General features: G+C 39.0%; 1 protein-coding gene across 1 annotated transcript in view; it reads right to left on the reverse strand.

Moving 5' to 3' along the window:
- OTOGL (otogelin like) overlaps window positions 1-14170 on the reverse strand; it is a gene marked incomplete at its 3' end in the record, with an annotated part of 97983 nt that overhangs the window by 25126 nt on the left and 58687 nt on the right. The window contains exons 30-36 of the mRNA XM_080610115.1: window positions 12728-12884; window positions 12155-12181; window positions 8797-8964; window positions 6923-7201; window positions 6497-6614; window positions 5201-5280; window positions 4057-4323 (exon numbers count right to left, since the gene is read on the reverse strand). Of these exons, the coding sequence (XP_080466241.1) occupies window positions 4057-4323; window positions 5201-5280; window positions 6497-6614; window positions 6923-7201; window positions 8797-8964; window positions 12155-12181; window positions 12728-12884 (1096 nt within the window). The remainder of the gene's footprint in view (window positions 1-4056; window positions 4324-5200; window positions 5281-6496; window positions 6615-6922; window positions 7202-8796; window positions 8965-12154; window positions 12182-12727; window positions 12885-14170) is intronic.

Genomic DNA, 14170 nt, shown 5'->3' on the forward strand with positions numbered 1-14170 from the left:
TGAGAAGAGCCTGGCTCCATCCTCGGGACACTCCCCCTTTATATATTTATATACACTAATAAGGTCACCCCTCAGTCTCCTCTTCTCCAAAGTATAGAGACCCAGCTCCCTCAGCCTTTCCTCATAAGGGAGATGCTCCACTCCCTTAATCATCTTAGTTGCCCTGCGCTGGACTCTCTCCAGCAGGTCCCTGTCCTTCTTGAACTGAGGGGCCCAGAACTGGACACAATATTCCAGATGCGGTCTCACCAGGGCAGAGTAGAGGGGAAGGAGGACCTCTCTCGACCTACTGACCACCCCCCTTCTAATACACCCCAGGATGCCATTGGCCTTCTTGGCCACAAGGGCACAGTGTTGGCTCATGGTCATCCTGCTGTCCACTAGGACCCCCAGGTCCCTCTCCCCTACACTACTCTCTAACAGGTCGTTCCCCAACCTGTACTGGAACCTGGGGTTGTTCCTGCCCAGATGCAGGACTCTACACTTTCCCTTGTTATATTTCATCAAGTTTCTCCCTGCCCAACTCTCCAGCCTGTCCAGGTCTCGCTGGATGGCAGCACAGCCTTCTGGCGTGTCAGCCACTCCTCCCAGCTTAGTGTCATCAGCAAACTTGCTGATAGTACACTCAATTCCCTCATCTAAATCATTGATGAATATATTAAATAATACTGGTCCCAATACTGACCCTTGAGGCACTCCACTAGATACAGGCCTCCAACTGGACTCCGCCCCATAGACTACAACTCTCTGGCTTCTGTCCTTCAGCCAGTTTGCAGTCCACCTCACCACCTGATCATTTGGACCACACTTCCTCAATTTAGCTATGAGGATGCTGCGGGAGACTGTGTCAAATGCTTTGCTGAAGTCAAGGTAGACCACATCCACCACTCTGCCATAATCCATCCACCATGTTATGTCCTCATAAAAGGCTATGAGGTTGGTCAAGCATGACTTCCCCTTGGTAAAGCCATGTTGACTGCCCCTCATAACCCTCTTATCCTTGACATGCCTTAAGATGGCATCAAGGATAAGGTGCTCCATCACTTTCCCAGGGATGGAGGTGAGGCTGACCGGTCTATAGTTACCCGGGTCCTCCTTCTTGCCCTTTTTGAAGACTGGAGTGACATTTGCTTTCCTCCAGTCCTCAGGCACCTCTCCCGTTTCCCAAGACTTGGTAAAGATGATGGAGAGTGGTCTAGCAATGACTTCCGCCGGTTCCCTCAGCACCCGCGGGTGCATCCCATCTGGACCCATGGATTTATGGACGTCCAGATTGCTCAACTGGTCCCTAACCCATTCCTCATGGACTAAGGCAAACTGCTCCAGTGACCTGGCTTCATCTGAGGTCTCAGGAGTACAGGGCTCTTCAGGACTGCCTCCGGCAGAGTAGACTGAGACAAAGAAGACATTCAATAACTCTGCCATCTCTGTATCTTCTGTCACCAGGGCACCCACCCCATTCACCAGTGGGCCAACCTTGCCTCTGGTGTTAGTTTTATCTGCCATGTATTTGAAAAAGCTCTTTCTGCTGTCCTTGACCCCTCTTGCCAGATTTAATTCTCAGGAGGCCTTAGCCATCCTAGCTGCCTTCCTACATCCTCTAGCAGCAGCCTTATATTCCTCCCGAGTGGCCAGCCCCTCCTTCCATGACCTGTAAACTCTCCTCTTCCACTTGAGCATACCCAGCAGTTCCTTATTTAGCCACGCAGGTCTCTTGGCCCTCTTCCTTGACTTCCTACGTGTCGGGATGCTCTGCTCTTGAGCTTGGAATAAGCAATTCTTGAATGCCAACCAACTATCTTGGGCCCCTTTACCTTCAAGCAGCCTTGCCCATGGGATTTCCCCTAGCAATTGCTTGAAAAGGCCAAAGTTTGCCCTGCTAAAGTCCAGGGTTGCAATTCTACTTGCTATTGTACTGGTCCTACCACACAAGATCCTGAATTCCACCATCTCATGGTCGCTGCAACCAAGGCAGCCCTCAACCTTTACTGCTTCGACCAGACCCTCCTTGTTAGTGAGGATGAGATCCAGCAGTGCTCCTCTCCTGGTTGGCTCATCCACCATTTGCATGAGGAAGTTATCATCCATACACTGGAGGAACCTCCTGGACTGTGGCTGGGTTGCTGTGTAGTCCTTCCAGCAAACATCAGGGAAGTTAAAATCCCCCACGACAACCACGGCCTGTGACTGTGAGGCCGCTCTCAGCTGCCTGTAGAAGGCCTCGTCAACTTCCTCACCCTGATCTGGTGGCCTGTAACAGACACCCACAACAGTATCACCCCTGCCAGCCTGCCCCTTAATTCTCACCCACAGACTCTCAACTCGCTCGTCCTCTGCCTCTGGACAGAATTCAGTACATTGCAGCTGAATGTAGTGAATGTAGTGAATGCAGGTGAAGACATAGAGACCCTACTGGACTGGCTTTCTAAAGTGGCTTCAGGAGTTGTAGGCATTAGTAAAGGGGGCATTACATGGATGTTTTTAGTGCTGCTGAAAGGCTGAAAACGTTATGTTTGAAATGAATGTAGAAGAATCTACAGAAGTTACAAAGTCTATAACTGGACTTTTTGAGGTTCCTTGTGTATCAAAGGTAAAACTGGTGTTTGGGTAGCAGTTATATTTTGTGTTAATGATGATGTCCTGCTGACTGTGGGAACCAATGAAGAACTTGCAGTAAGAAGATGTCACATATAATTGTACTGATGTTGATAACAAAATTTCAACAGGATTTGTTGATAAGAAATAAAGATGATGATGTTGTAAGAGAAGGATCTTTAGGAATGAAATTGTCTGAACTTTGTACCACAGGGTCAGTTTTCATGTCTGTCTGTGAACAGCTTGGGTAATCTGTTATTTCTGAAGTGGGTATTAATGTAGCATTTAGAGGTAATACCAGTGTCCTAAGAGGGAAGACTGTAGACATAATGGATTTCATTAGCTTTTTCAGACATGGATGATGCTGAAAAAGGATCAGTGTGCAGTATGTATTTTTCTTCTGCTGAGGCTTTACTTGCTATAGACATATCAGAAATTATTGGATTGATGAGAAAAGTGGAAACTGAGGAAGGTACTTTGTAAAGACTTTCAGAGGCAACGGTGACATCTGCCATAGCTTTTGGTTCCAAGGAGGTAATCAGAGAACACACTGTTATAGATACTGTGCATGTTACAGAAGGACCCAAAGAAGTATTTATAGGAATTTGAGAAGCAACTTGAGGAGAAGATACAGCCACTATGGGGAGAGTAGAAGAAATGCTGTCTTTTATTAAAGGAGATACCTGCTTGAGAACTGAAATTTCCACTAAAGATAAAAATGGCTTTGGAGAAAAACTAGCTAAAGAACTTGCATTTAACGATATCAGAGAAGTTTTAGACAAGGGTTTTGCTGTTTCAAAATATGAAACAGTGGTTAATTGAGGAAAACTTGTTTCAAAGTTAGCAAATCTAGTAGTCGTAATTTGAGGAGAGATTGAATTCAGTACAGAAATGGGTGTTGGGTGAACTGCAGTTTGACAAATGCCAGACCTAGTTCTAACAGACAAAGTAGATATAGGAGATATAGTAGATGTGCTTAGTGGCAGCTGTGAACCTAGAAGAAATACATGTCTTGTGAAAGTTGCTCTGCCAGCCAGCAAAGCAGTAAAAGACACTTCAGAGGGTACTGCTGCTCCTTAGAATGATTTACTGAAGGATTCCTACTCTTCCCAATCCCTGGAAGCAGCTCAGAAGTGACAAAAGATGGCTTGGCGGTTAAAGTTGTTAATAATGAGGTAGGGGGAAACAGTTTCTAGCTGAGTGGTTGATTTTCAGGTGGAAATGGAACTACAACTAGGGAAGTAGGTGTTAATAACACATGTGTTGTAAAAGGACTTGCACTGAGCGGGGTTGTTGGACTTGCTATTGTGAGGGATAAAGTTATAGATGCAGCAGAACTGAGAGTATGTGATGTGACTGCCGAGGCTTGAAGAGCTGTTGGAAAATCTATTGAAAAGGGGAGTGTGGAAAGGACACTAGGGCTGGCTGTGCTGTGAAGTACATCAGAAGGCTCCACTGTACTTGATAATGAAAACATTGAAGAGATGGCTGCATTAGATTCTTCCAATGAATAAGCGTCTGTGACGGGCTGTGCCGACATATTCATTCCCCTTAAAGCTGTGTTTGCTTTCATGGTTATTTTGCCTGTCACATCAGCATGGGTTGACTTAGTCCCTGAAGTAATAAATAAAGGAGGTGTCTGAGGACACTCTGTGGTAGTACCCGTGTGAGAGATTAGCAATGAAGGTTTTGTTCCAATTGCTGATTCTGTAGGTGTCAAAGGTATGCCTAAAAGGAAAAAAAAATATGTTTCACTGTTTTTCATAGATTATTTGTAAAGCAAAATAGCAACATCTATCTCTACTCAAGTCCCATTTAAACATTAGCAAATCAGAGCATCATTGCTTAGAAGATAACTTGCCAGTGGTTCCAGGTTATCTAATGACTTTGAGAAACTCAGCTGATTCAGGAGGTTTTCTAATTTTCTTTGTGAATGAGGTAGCTAATTCTTTATTATTAGTGAAAACCTTGATTTTGCAGAGCAGTTATAGAAGCAACAAGGGAATTCTATTCAGAATTCAGTATATTAAAAATAGTAAAACATTTTGAATAAATAGATCTTTGGAAGGTAGTATGCTGTGAGGTAACTTTGCACTAGCAAATATCAACCAATATATTTAATTTGAAACTTGTAAAATAAAATAAGAGACAGTATTAAATGTAATTGTTAAAAGAACACTGTTTCCCAAAATAAGCAAATAATGTGGTGTCATCATACACTAGAAGTTATGAAATAGTTGCACTGAATTTGTTACTGGTGGCTCATAAACTAAAATGACTGAACTTTTCACCACAGCAGTATTTCCTTCATTTGGGATCTTTGTCTTATATATACATGATATACTAGCACAGTATATAGTCAAATATAGTTGCAATTAGTATAATGCCATCACAGAAGGTTAAATTTAACACAGTATTAGAGAAATTAAAGAACTTTAGCTATGGCTTGTTTGGACGTAGGAGATTTGTTTTAGATGACTCATAATGGAGTCTAAGTTCAGTAGTAAAGCATTTATCAAAAAATACGATGTACATCTGGTTAAAACTTTCCATGGATCTTTAGAATGATTTATAAGATTAGGCCAATATAAGAAAGTATACTTACAGTCTTCTGGATAAACACATTTAAGTGTGACCTCATCAAGGATCATGTTTTTGGGACAGTATGGCAAGCATCCTTCAACCCTTTAAAACAGTGTATAGTTAATTCTAAAGTCACAGTAGAAAGGTAGATTAATTTTAACTTATTTTACTTTGGCAAAATGAAACACTTGAATATCTTCCCCATCAGAGTTTAGAGAACTGTTCATCACTGTAGTGATGAACACAGCATTTGAGGCATTTAAGGTCAAAAAGACATTGAAGATCACAATTCTATTTCTAAATTGTTAATAATAAATTATTTGCATAGATTGACAAGCATGATAGTTTTGGACCATTCTGCTTCCACAAACAGGAGGAAGTTTAGATCCCTAAGCTGAAAGTTTTCCACGGACACAGAACTTCTTGACAAGACTGTTGTCTTACCCAGGTATGTTTATTTGAGACATTAAAATATTTAGACTGACTCCATAGAAAGTCTCATTCTTGTGCATTTTCAGCATGGAAGAGTGCAGGCAAGTCCATATAGTCCCTTTTTTCATATGGGGGGAATTTTTAATGAGAAGATCATGACATTAACAACCAGTTTGCCCATATGGAAAAAGGTAAGAATACCAACAGAGAAAATTAGTAATACTAGTAATATTCCTAATAGTAAACTGCATATGCCTAAGGAGGTCGGCTGAAATGCAAAATTTCTTTTCCACCAGATTTTGCGCCTGAGCTTTTAGGCATTTTTCTTTTTAGTTTGCTGTGGTTCCAGACATGCCAGGGGAGATCCGTGGAGACAGGAAATCTTATTACCGAGTAACAAGTTAGCTGTGTGAAATCCCTCATGTCATGACAATATCTATTATTATAAAGTTCCCTTCTCTTACAGGAGAGGGCGTAGTCCACCCTTACTATTCGTACAGGTTTTGATCTCATAAACACCAGGAATATGTAGTCATTCACAGCATCGTGGGTTAGGATGTGAATATCAATCCATAGAAGGATATAGCCTTCATTTAATTTAATAGATTTCTACTCAGCCACTACCAGAAGCTAATCCCCTGGGCTAAGTATAGACTTTCTTATTCTGGTGTTGAAAGGTCACATGTAAACAGGAATGTATACCGTGGGAAACAAGAAGCTTTTTACAATTGTTTTCATATGACTTGTGAGACTTGCTCACGAGTGATACTGAAATCTGGATGAGTAAATATGAATGGATACTGCAGCTGCAGTCAGTCTTAGAAAGCCTATGTTATGCATATTACAGAAATCAATAGGGTAGCAATACAAGCTTAATTTTACTTACGGAGGAAGGAATTTACATGCTATTCCTTCAGGATCACTACAGGTTTTAACACAAGGATTAGCACAAGATTCATATCGCCACTCACACATTCTTCTATAAGGCACAGAGGCACTGAGTTCTGAGAAAGAAGGAAAGGGTATTATTTATTGATTATGTAGTCAATAAACTATAAATTTATAGTCTTTTTTATACTGTACAATGGAGTTTTCAGAAAAAGTAAAAAATTAGAGAAATTCCTGAGAACTTCTGAATATGTGAGATTTTGTTCATTATCAGTTTCAAGTCTTTTACATTCAGTCAAGCTAAAAGACATTTGAAATGTCAAGTTTCAAGTTACAAACAGCTACTCACATTTATAATATATTGTGTGTGAAACCTACAAAATCAGTTAAACATAGTGAAGGTACTGCAAAATGCAAAATTTACCTTCAATACTAAAGCTACTCAAACGTTTGAATTCTTCTGAATCATCATACTTTGCCACTTTAACACCAGATGAGGTGAGAATGATGAAAAAGCCTTTTTTACTGTGTAGTTCAAAGGCGCTGAGCCCTGGACTCCAGAGGCCCTGGTGGTGGAAGAAGGTGGCTCGTCTCTGAAAGGAGTCATTTGCCTGCCACTGTTCCAACCCAGCAGTTTCATTGTCATGTACATACAGAAAGTAGTTTGGTCTTTCAGCAGATTCAAGGGAAACAAGAGAGAGAGCTTCCACAAAAGAAAAGGAAATAAAAAGAATAGTAAGATATTCACAGAAAAATCTCATAAGTGAGATTAAAATCTATATATTGTCTATTAAGTGATTCCTTTTTAAACAGCTGGTTTTCAAAGAAAAATATTTCAGGTTTATGAAACAAACAAAAAAAAGGTTAGAAAAGCAGGGTCTAAAGAGACTTCAAATGATCATATAATTAGAAATTAGCAGAAAGCTAATGAGTTAGATCAAAACTATATTGCCTACTGCTACCAGCCTTTGAAATTATTCATAAGCAGTCTGAAACTGGGACTTGCTCACATTGGGAGTTTTTTCTTGAATTAGGACTAATACCTAACAGTTTTGCTGTACCAAGTTTTCATTTGTAAATAACACTGTGCAAATTTTGTAAGAATGTGCTTGACTTCACCTTGAGGCCAGGCTTGTTTTACATACAGTTATATCCAGCAATACAGTAAGAAAACCTGTGGCCCAAGAAAAGACTCAACCCTCTATTTGCTCTATGCATGCCAGAAATCAAAAGTGAAGAAAATTCTCAGAAAATAACAACTTAGAAGACTGACTTCATATTTGGTTTTCAACTTGAACAAAATCCTGAAGTGTCTATAATGTAGACCAGTACTATCTAATTCCTCACAGATATAAAGACCACCTGTGTGCTGCACAGACATAATGAATGTTTTACTTCCACTTCACATCAGTTGGGGAATCGACAAGACAATTAATTCATCTGTTCTATGTACTTTCTCATTCAGAAATCATATATAAAACCCTAATTTCTCCACTGTCAACTGTTTGTGAATATAGTTTCAATTTTTACCAAGACAACACTTCTCTATCTTGATTTTTCAGGGTTTTGGATTTTTTCAACAGATTAAATTCTTTGAGAAAGCAATGACAAAATCTGTATTGTCTTGATCAGCACAAATAAGTTAATGTGAAGAAAGCAAAATATATACAGAAGGAAAAATATTAAACATATTTATTTTTGGTTGTGTAGTTTGGATCAATCTCTGATAAGCGAAAAGTAGAGCTTAGGAATCTTTCTGAGCTTTCCACCTAAGAAACTGCCTTCTACATTGTATGGAGCTGCTACACATGCTGCACACTGACATATTGATTGTTCTAAGTTTCACATTTTATAGTCTACTGAAAGTCACAAAAAAGAAGAAAAGATAAAGTAGAAGTGATATTACTGGAGATGAAAATATCCTGCATTTATCTTCAGTTTTGATACTGGCGAGATACATGTGCAAAATTTTCTATTTTCCAGTTATACAAGCTAATTAATTATTTGTTTGTTTGGTTTTTCCACAAAGGAATTCTAATCACTTGTATTTTGCAATATTTCTTAGAAAAACCTTTGAAAAGTCAGCTTTAAAGCTGGCAGTGAGGTCTACCAGTTTATTTTTTTTAATTGAATAACCCCAGTATTCCTCAGTTTTGAAGTTGGCTGCTTCAATCTCACTTATTCCAATAACTAAAAATATCTATACTATTTTAGAAGATTCAGCAAAAGTCATCCAAAATCATTCATATAGTTTGAAAAATATGTATTTCCATTAGCAAAATTGTTGAGAACACTTACATAAATCTTTATCTTTGAAAAGCCCTGGAGTTATCATGAAGCTGAAAAATACATTTCCATATGCTCCAGCTCTAGGCAGGGGAAATATCCTTCTACTAGATATATTAGCTCCTATAATTGTGTCATTCTGTCCATAACTTGCCAAAATATAGGGTCCTTCACCAAAACCTGAAGGGAGAAAAATCAAAATAGAAAAAGAAAAATCCTCCTTGCATAGCATACAAAATCTTAATTAACATAATATATTGTCTGAAATACATTGGAATTACAGCTCAATGCCTCAAGTTATTATGCTAGTATAGGTCTGTATCTGTCTGTTCTTTGCTCGCTGCCCAGAATACAACAGATACAAAGTGATCACAAAGAACTGTGGGTAGCTGTGCTCACAAAATGACATGTACAAGAAAGCAATCTGGGCTGCTTTTTTATGGTGTTTAGTCTTTTACATGTCCTTATTTCTATAATTTAAAAGAATCTGAATTCAACAGAGCAACTTTAATATTATTTCCCACATAGACACTGAAGCTACTCTAAGATCTACAAGCCAATTTCTCACCGAAAAAAAAAAAAAAAAAAAACAAAAAAAAAAAAAAAAAAAACCCAGATTTCAAATTATATTCAACTTCTGGCACAATATTGCTTAAGCAGTTGCTTAGTTCATCCTCTCCCACAAACCACTTGCTTCTGCCCCCCTACTGCTCCGTTTATTATGCCCTCCTAAGTGCTTAAGCAGTGAAGTGGTCCAGCTGAAAAGCAACCAGCTAACTTTTCCAGTCTTGTTCACCACATCATTATTCAAAAGCTCATGCCAATAGAAAAGTAGCAACAGCCTCAGCTGGTACTGCTGCCAAAACAGTGCTTGCCTAACCATGCCTTGCAGCAAACCTCTGGAGCTATTTCTGCTAGGCTGGAAAGGCTCACAGGGATACGTCCAGATATAACAGCATCCATCTTTGTCACTATATCCCACTGAAAGAACCAAGAGCAGCATACTTATAAAGCCTTACTTTGTGAGTAATAAACAAAATGTGTAGATTTTTAAAAGGTTTTAATCCTTACAGTAAAAAGACTGAGCCCTTTCCCAGCCTAAGACAGCTTCTTTCAAGTATGAATCTTCTAAGAGAGAAGGAATTCTCATAATAATGAGATTTGGCTCAGCTAGATGTTAAACACTGATTTCTAAACAAAACTGCTTGAAAATCACTACTGTTTTTATATGAAAGCTATGTTGGAGCCCATATGTACATAAAGCCCACAAGCTTGCCACTTTTAAAGAAATGGCAAGACAATTTATCTCAAAAAGACCCTTTATTCTAAATCATTGAATGCTTATCCCTACGTATTAACAGACATTTTGCCTAGGACTTGAACAAAAGCAGGAATTTCCTTAAAGATTAACAGTCTGAAGTCATGCAGAACAAAAGACAATCAGAGAAGCCATCCTAGTCCCAAAAGGTGTTTTGCTGGCACTTTGTGGTGGAAACCTGCATAGCACCATCCTTGACCTTAACTGCGGTAGGCAACTAAGCACCACACAACTGCCCACTCACATCTACATGCTGCTACTGTACTGGGCCAGACTCCTCAGAGGAGAAAAAAATCCTCCTTTTATGATGATCATTATAGGATGCAAGCCACTAAAAAAAAATATATCTAAAGTCACATTTATTTCTTTGCATTTAGTCAAGTTTCCTTTGCTTTTCAATATCTTGCTCCACACAAAGCACATGCATATTATAAATATAAATATAAATCCCCAAATATGAGTGGGGATGCTATAAGAATTAAGAATTTCTCATTCTAAGGAACTGTACTTTATAGTACAATACTTGTGAGACTTGTGCATAAAAACCTGTAACCTTTCAATTTCAAAATATAATAGATATTAAATATTATAGATAATAATTATAATATTAGATAATTATAATATTACAATAATAGATATTTACTGTTCTTAAATTTACAGTACAAATGCAAGGTAACATCCTTCTATTGCTTCTCCTTGACTGCCAAGATGTGCTGCAGGGTGCATTTATTCACCCCCACATTGAATATGAGGTTATTAAATGAGACATTAGGGATTACTAAGATCATTCAACACAGCAGGGCCACTGACCTTTACTCGTTAAAAATAGAAGTAATCTTAAAACTACATACACCAACTCAAAGAAAAAGCACATCAATTAATTCAACTGAGGTTTTAATTGAATCAGAGCAATGTCTTTTATATCATAATGAAAAAGAAAAAGTAAAACAAAGCAAGCCACATCAGAATGAAAACCTAGAAGATAATTGCATAGTGTGACAAATGCTCATAAAATTGTGAGGGATTTTTATTTTTACCCCTAAAATTATACCAAATTAATTATTATTCTGATTTATGTAACTCTGATTAACTCACTATCATCAGAGATGCATTATATCCACACCATCCATTTCTGGAGAAAAGCACTTGAATTTCCCTGTGCCAAAGGCAGTTAGTTCAGTGAGGTGAAAACTCAAATGTTAATAACCATGTGTAACCTTTTAAGATGCACACTAGTGCATCAGTATTTGAATTCCTTACTAATGCAGGATTGTGTATGCTTATATAGGACAAATCTCAAGTAATACATGAGATATCACACAGAAAAAAAACAGTATTTTAGATATCCATAGCAGAACACGAGGAAAGAAAAAGTCACATAATGATATAATGAGGTTAAATAGACAAGAAGTATGTTGCAAAATGACATATAATGCTCCAGGCTGCTTATACAATCACCTCTCCTTTTTAATGGACTTGAAGGTCCAGTGAGTTCAAGATATTGTGACTATGCAATCCTACACTAGGGAATGGGGAGAACAGAAAAAAGAGAACCTCCAGCGCTGCTGCAACTGACAGAGATTCTCAGCACAAGCTGCTAAGGGTTTTATATGCACGGTTCACTGCATCATGTTTCATCTGAGATGCCAGATGTGTTGTTTTGCTTACAACTATGTTTGTTTCCATGCCACCACCATCCCTGGACATAGAGCAAAAAGGCCCATGGGGACTTGCTTTGCTAACTTGCTGAGCTCATCAATACCCACACATACCCAAATTAGGAGTGCAAAAAAACACAATCTAACCTGTGAAAGAGAGAAATTATCAAACTGTATTTTCTTCCACGTTTTTTCTGAGTGAACCAAAGTAAGAAAAGTGTGTCCTGGGTATTTGGTTTTGAAAGAGAAAATAAGTGAGGAGGGGAGAGATTAACATCTCAAAATAGCATCATACAGAAAGAAAGATGTTAGAATAGAAAACCTGAAAAGTAGATTCAGCAAGATACATAAATATGAGGATGAATCAAAGATAGTAATATCAAATGCTACATACCTTGATTGTAATAATCACAGTCATAAGCTGAAAGAAACGAGAACAAGCACATTATTATTATAAAGTAACATCAGAATCTATGCATATCTGCATTCTAAAAATGTAAAGTTCACTTTCATCAGAGGGAGTTTCAGTGAGTGACTTTATTTCCTTAGGCTTTTATTTAGAGACATACAGCTGTATTTAAACAGATATTCCAGGAAAGCAGACCTAAAGCATGAATTAATCTACAGCTGACAGCATGAATTATTCTATTTTTCACCAGCTGTGAAAAGTAGAATGGACTGAAGCTCTTTGCAGCCCTACACAGAACACTGGACGCACCCCAGATCTGGTATCCCAGTGCCTTTCCCACACTCTCTGCACTGGCACACCCTGAGCCCAGACAGTCCTCTTCAGTAAGACAGCAAATTTGGGCATATAACACTAAGAGCTAACACAGAGACAGCTTGAAAATGGTGAAGAAGGGCACTTATTATCCACCTGCTTCTGTCATATTTGCATTATTGGGCAGCAAAAGGCCAAAGATGCCTCAAAGATGACCTCCAGTGTGAGGCTAGCCCAGGTACATACCACAGAGGGAAGGAGATCGCCAGTGAATTGGTGCTCCTTGCTGGCAGCACTTGTGGGCATAAGCTGCAATACTGGTACACAAGCACTCGCAGTCCCCACCAAGATTGCAGTTGCATGTATCTGTGTGACAATTTTTGACAAAAGAAGTCACATCAATCTGGGGAAAAATAAATAAAAGAAAGAGAGGGTTGGAGACTGAATTGCATGAGCTGTACAAATTCCTGTTGCACCATTTTCAGCAGAAGTGCTACCTCTGGATGAACTGAAAGGATTTAACACAAAAAGAAGGTATTTTCTGAGGTTTGGGTACATTCCGATACAAAAAGTACACTTTGAATGATCAGTTTCTACCTATGTACAGGCCAAGAGAAAATTTCAGTCAGTGACTATTAACAAGTATGTCTGTCCACACACTTGCTGTTCATCAGTTTTGAAGTGTATATTGAAGCTGGCAGTTCTGTTTTTATAAGGCAAATACTGCCATCTACAGTTATCCTGTCAGTTTTGCACAAAGAACAACAGTCTGCAGGGAGATGCAGCTCTGATTATAAAGTAATTAAAGTAATAATTTGTAAAGGGAGTTTTTGATTAGTGAAAGAAAGACTGAGTGATACTTTGCAGAAAAATATTCCTGTTCAGATTTTAATATTCCTATTCAGATTTTAATATACCTTGCCCACAAACTTTCATTAGATCAGAAACCCACCTCTCACTCTAAAATGCTATCACATTAATTCGTGTTTTCACATGGTACACTATTTCTTTTTTGTAAGGTTAAGCAAAGTTTCCAAAACAGTGCTCTTACTGCTCAACACATGCAATGTTTAAAGCAATGCTTTTCTTCAGTTTAGACTGGTCTAGCTCAGTTGTAGAGCCTTCAAATGGCACATGTCAGATTACAGAAATACCATCACAGTAACAAAGTAGCGCTTATCTAACACAGAGACAGCTTTTCAGCTGGCAGTTGCTAGAAGCTGTCAGGGACATGAAGACTTTTTTTCTCTTCTCACTGGAGAGAGATGCCATTTTGCTTTCATTCTTTTCCTCATTTCGAAAACAGGGACAGGACTGGTGTGGGGGCATGAGTGTTAGCTCTATTGAAAATGGCTCTAACAGCTTTGCAGGAACCACCAAACAGCAGATTGGATCCAAAGACCTGTCTCATGTCTGCAGGACAGCATCTCCCCATGGGTTGGCAAGATCCTGCAGTTGTGACAAACTGGGAGCCTCAGGTCAAAGCTCCTGCTGAGCTCAGGAGTTACGAGGAAGACTTTCTTTTCTGCCAGTGTTGAGGGTCCTCAACCCTGATGAGTTCAGTGCTCACCTGGGCAACCGCAGCCCATCAGTCACTGCCAGCCAGAGATGCAACATTTTGTTCCCATGAAATGGGATGTTCCAACCTCAGCTGAGCTCCATGAACATCAGGATCCTCCACCACTCACA

This window comes from Psittacula echo, assembly GCF_963264785.1.
Source record: "Psittacula echo genome assembly, chromosome: 1".
NCBI classification, from domain to species: Eukaryota; Metazoa; Chordata; class Aves; order Psittaciformes; family Psittacidae; genus Psittacula; species Psittacula echo.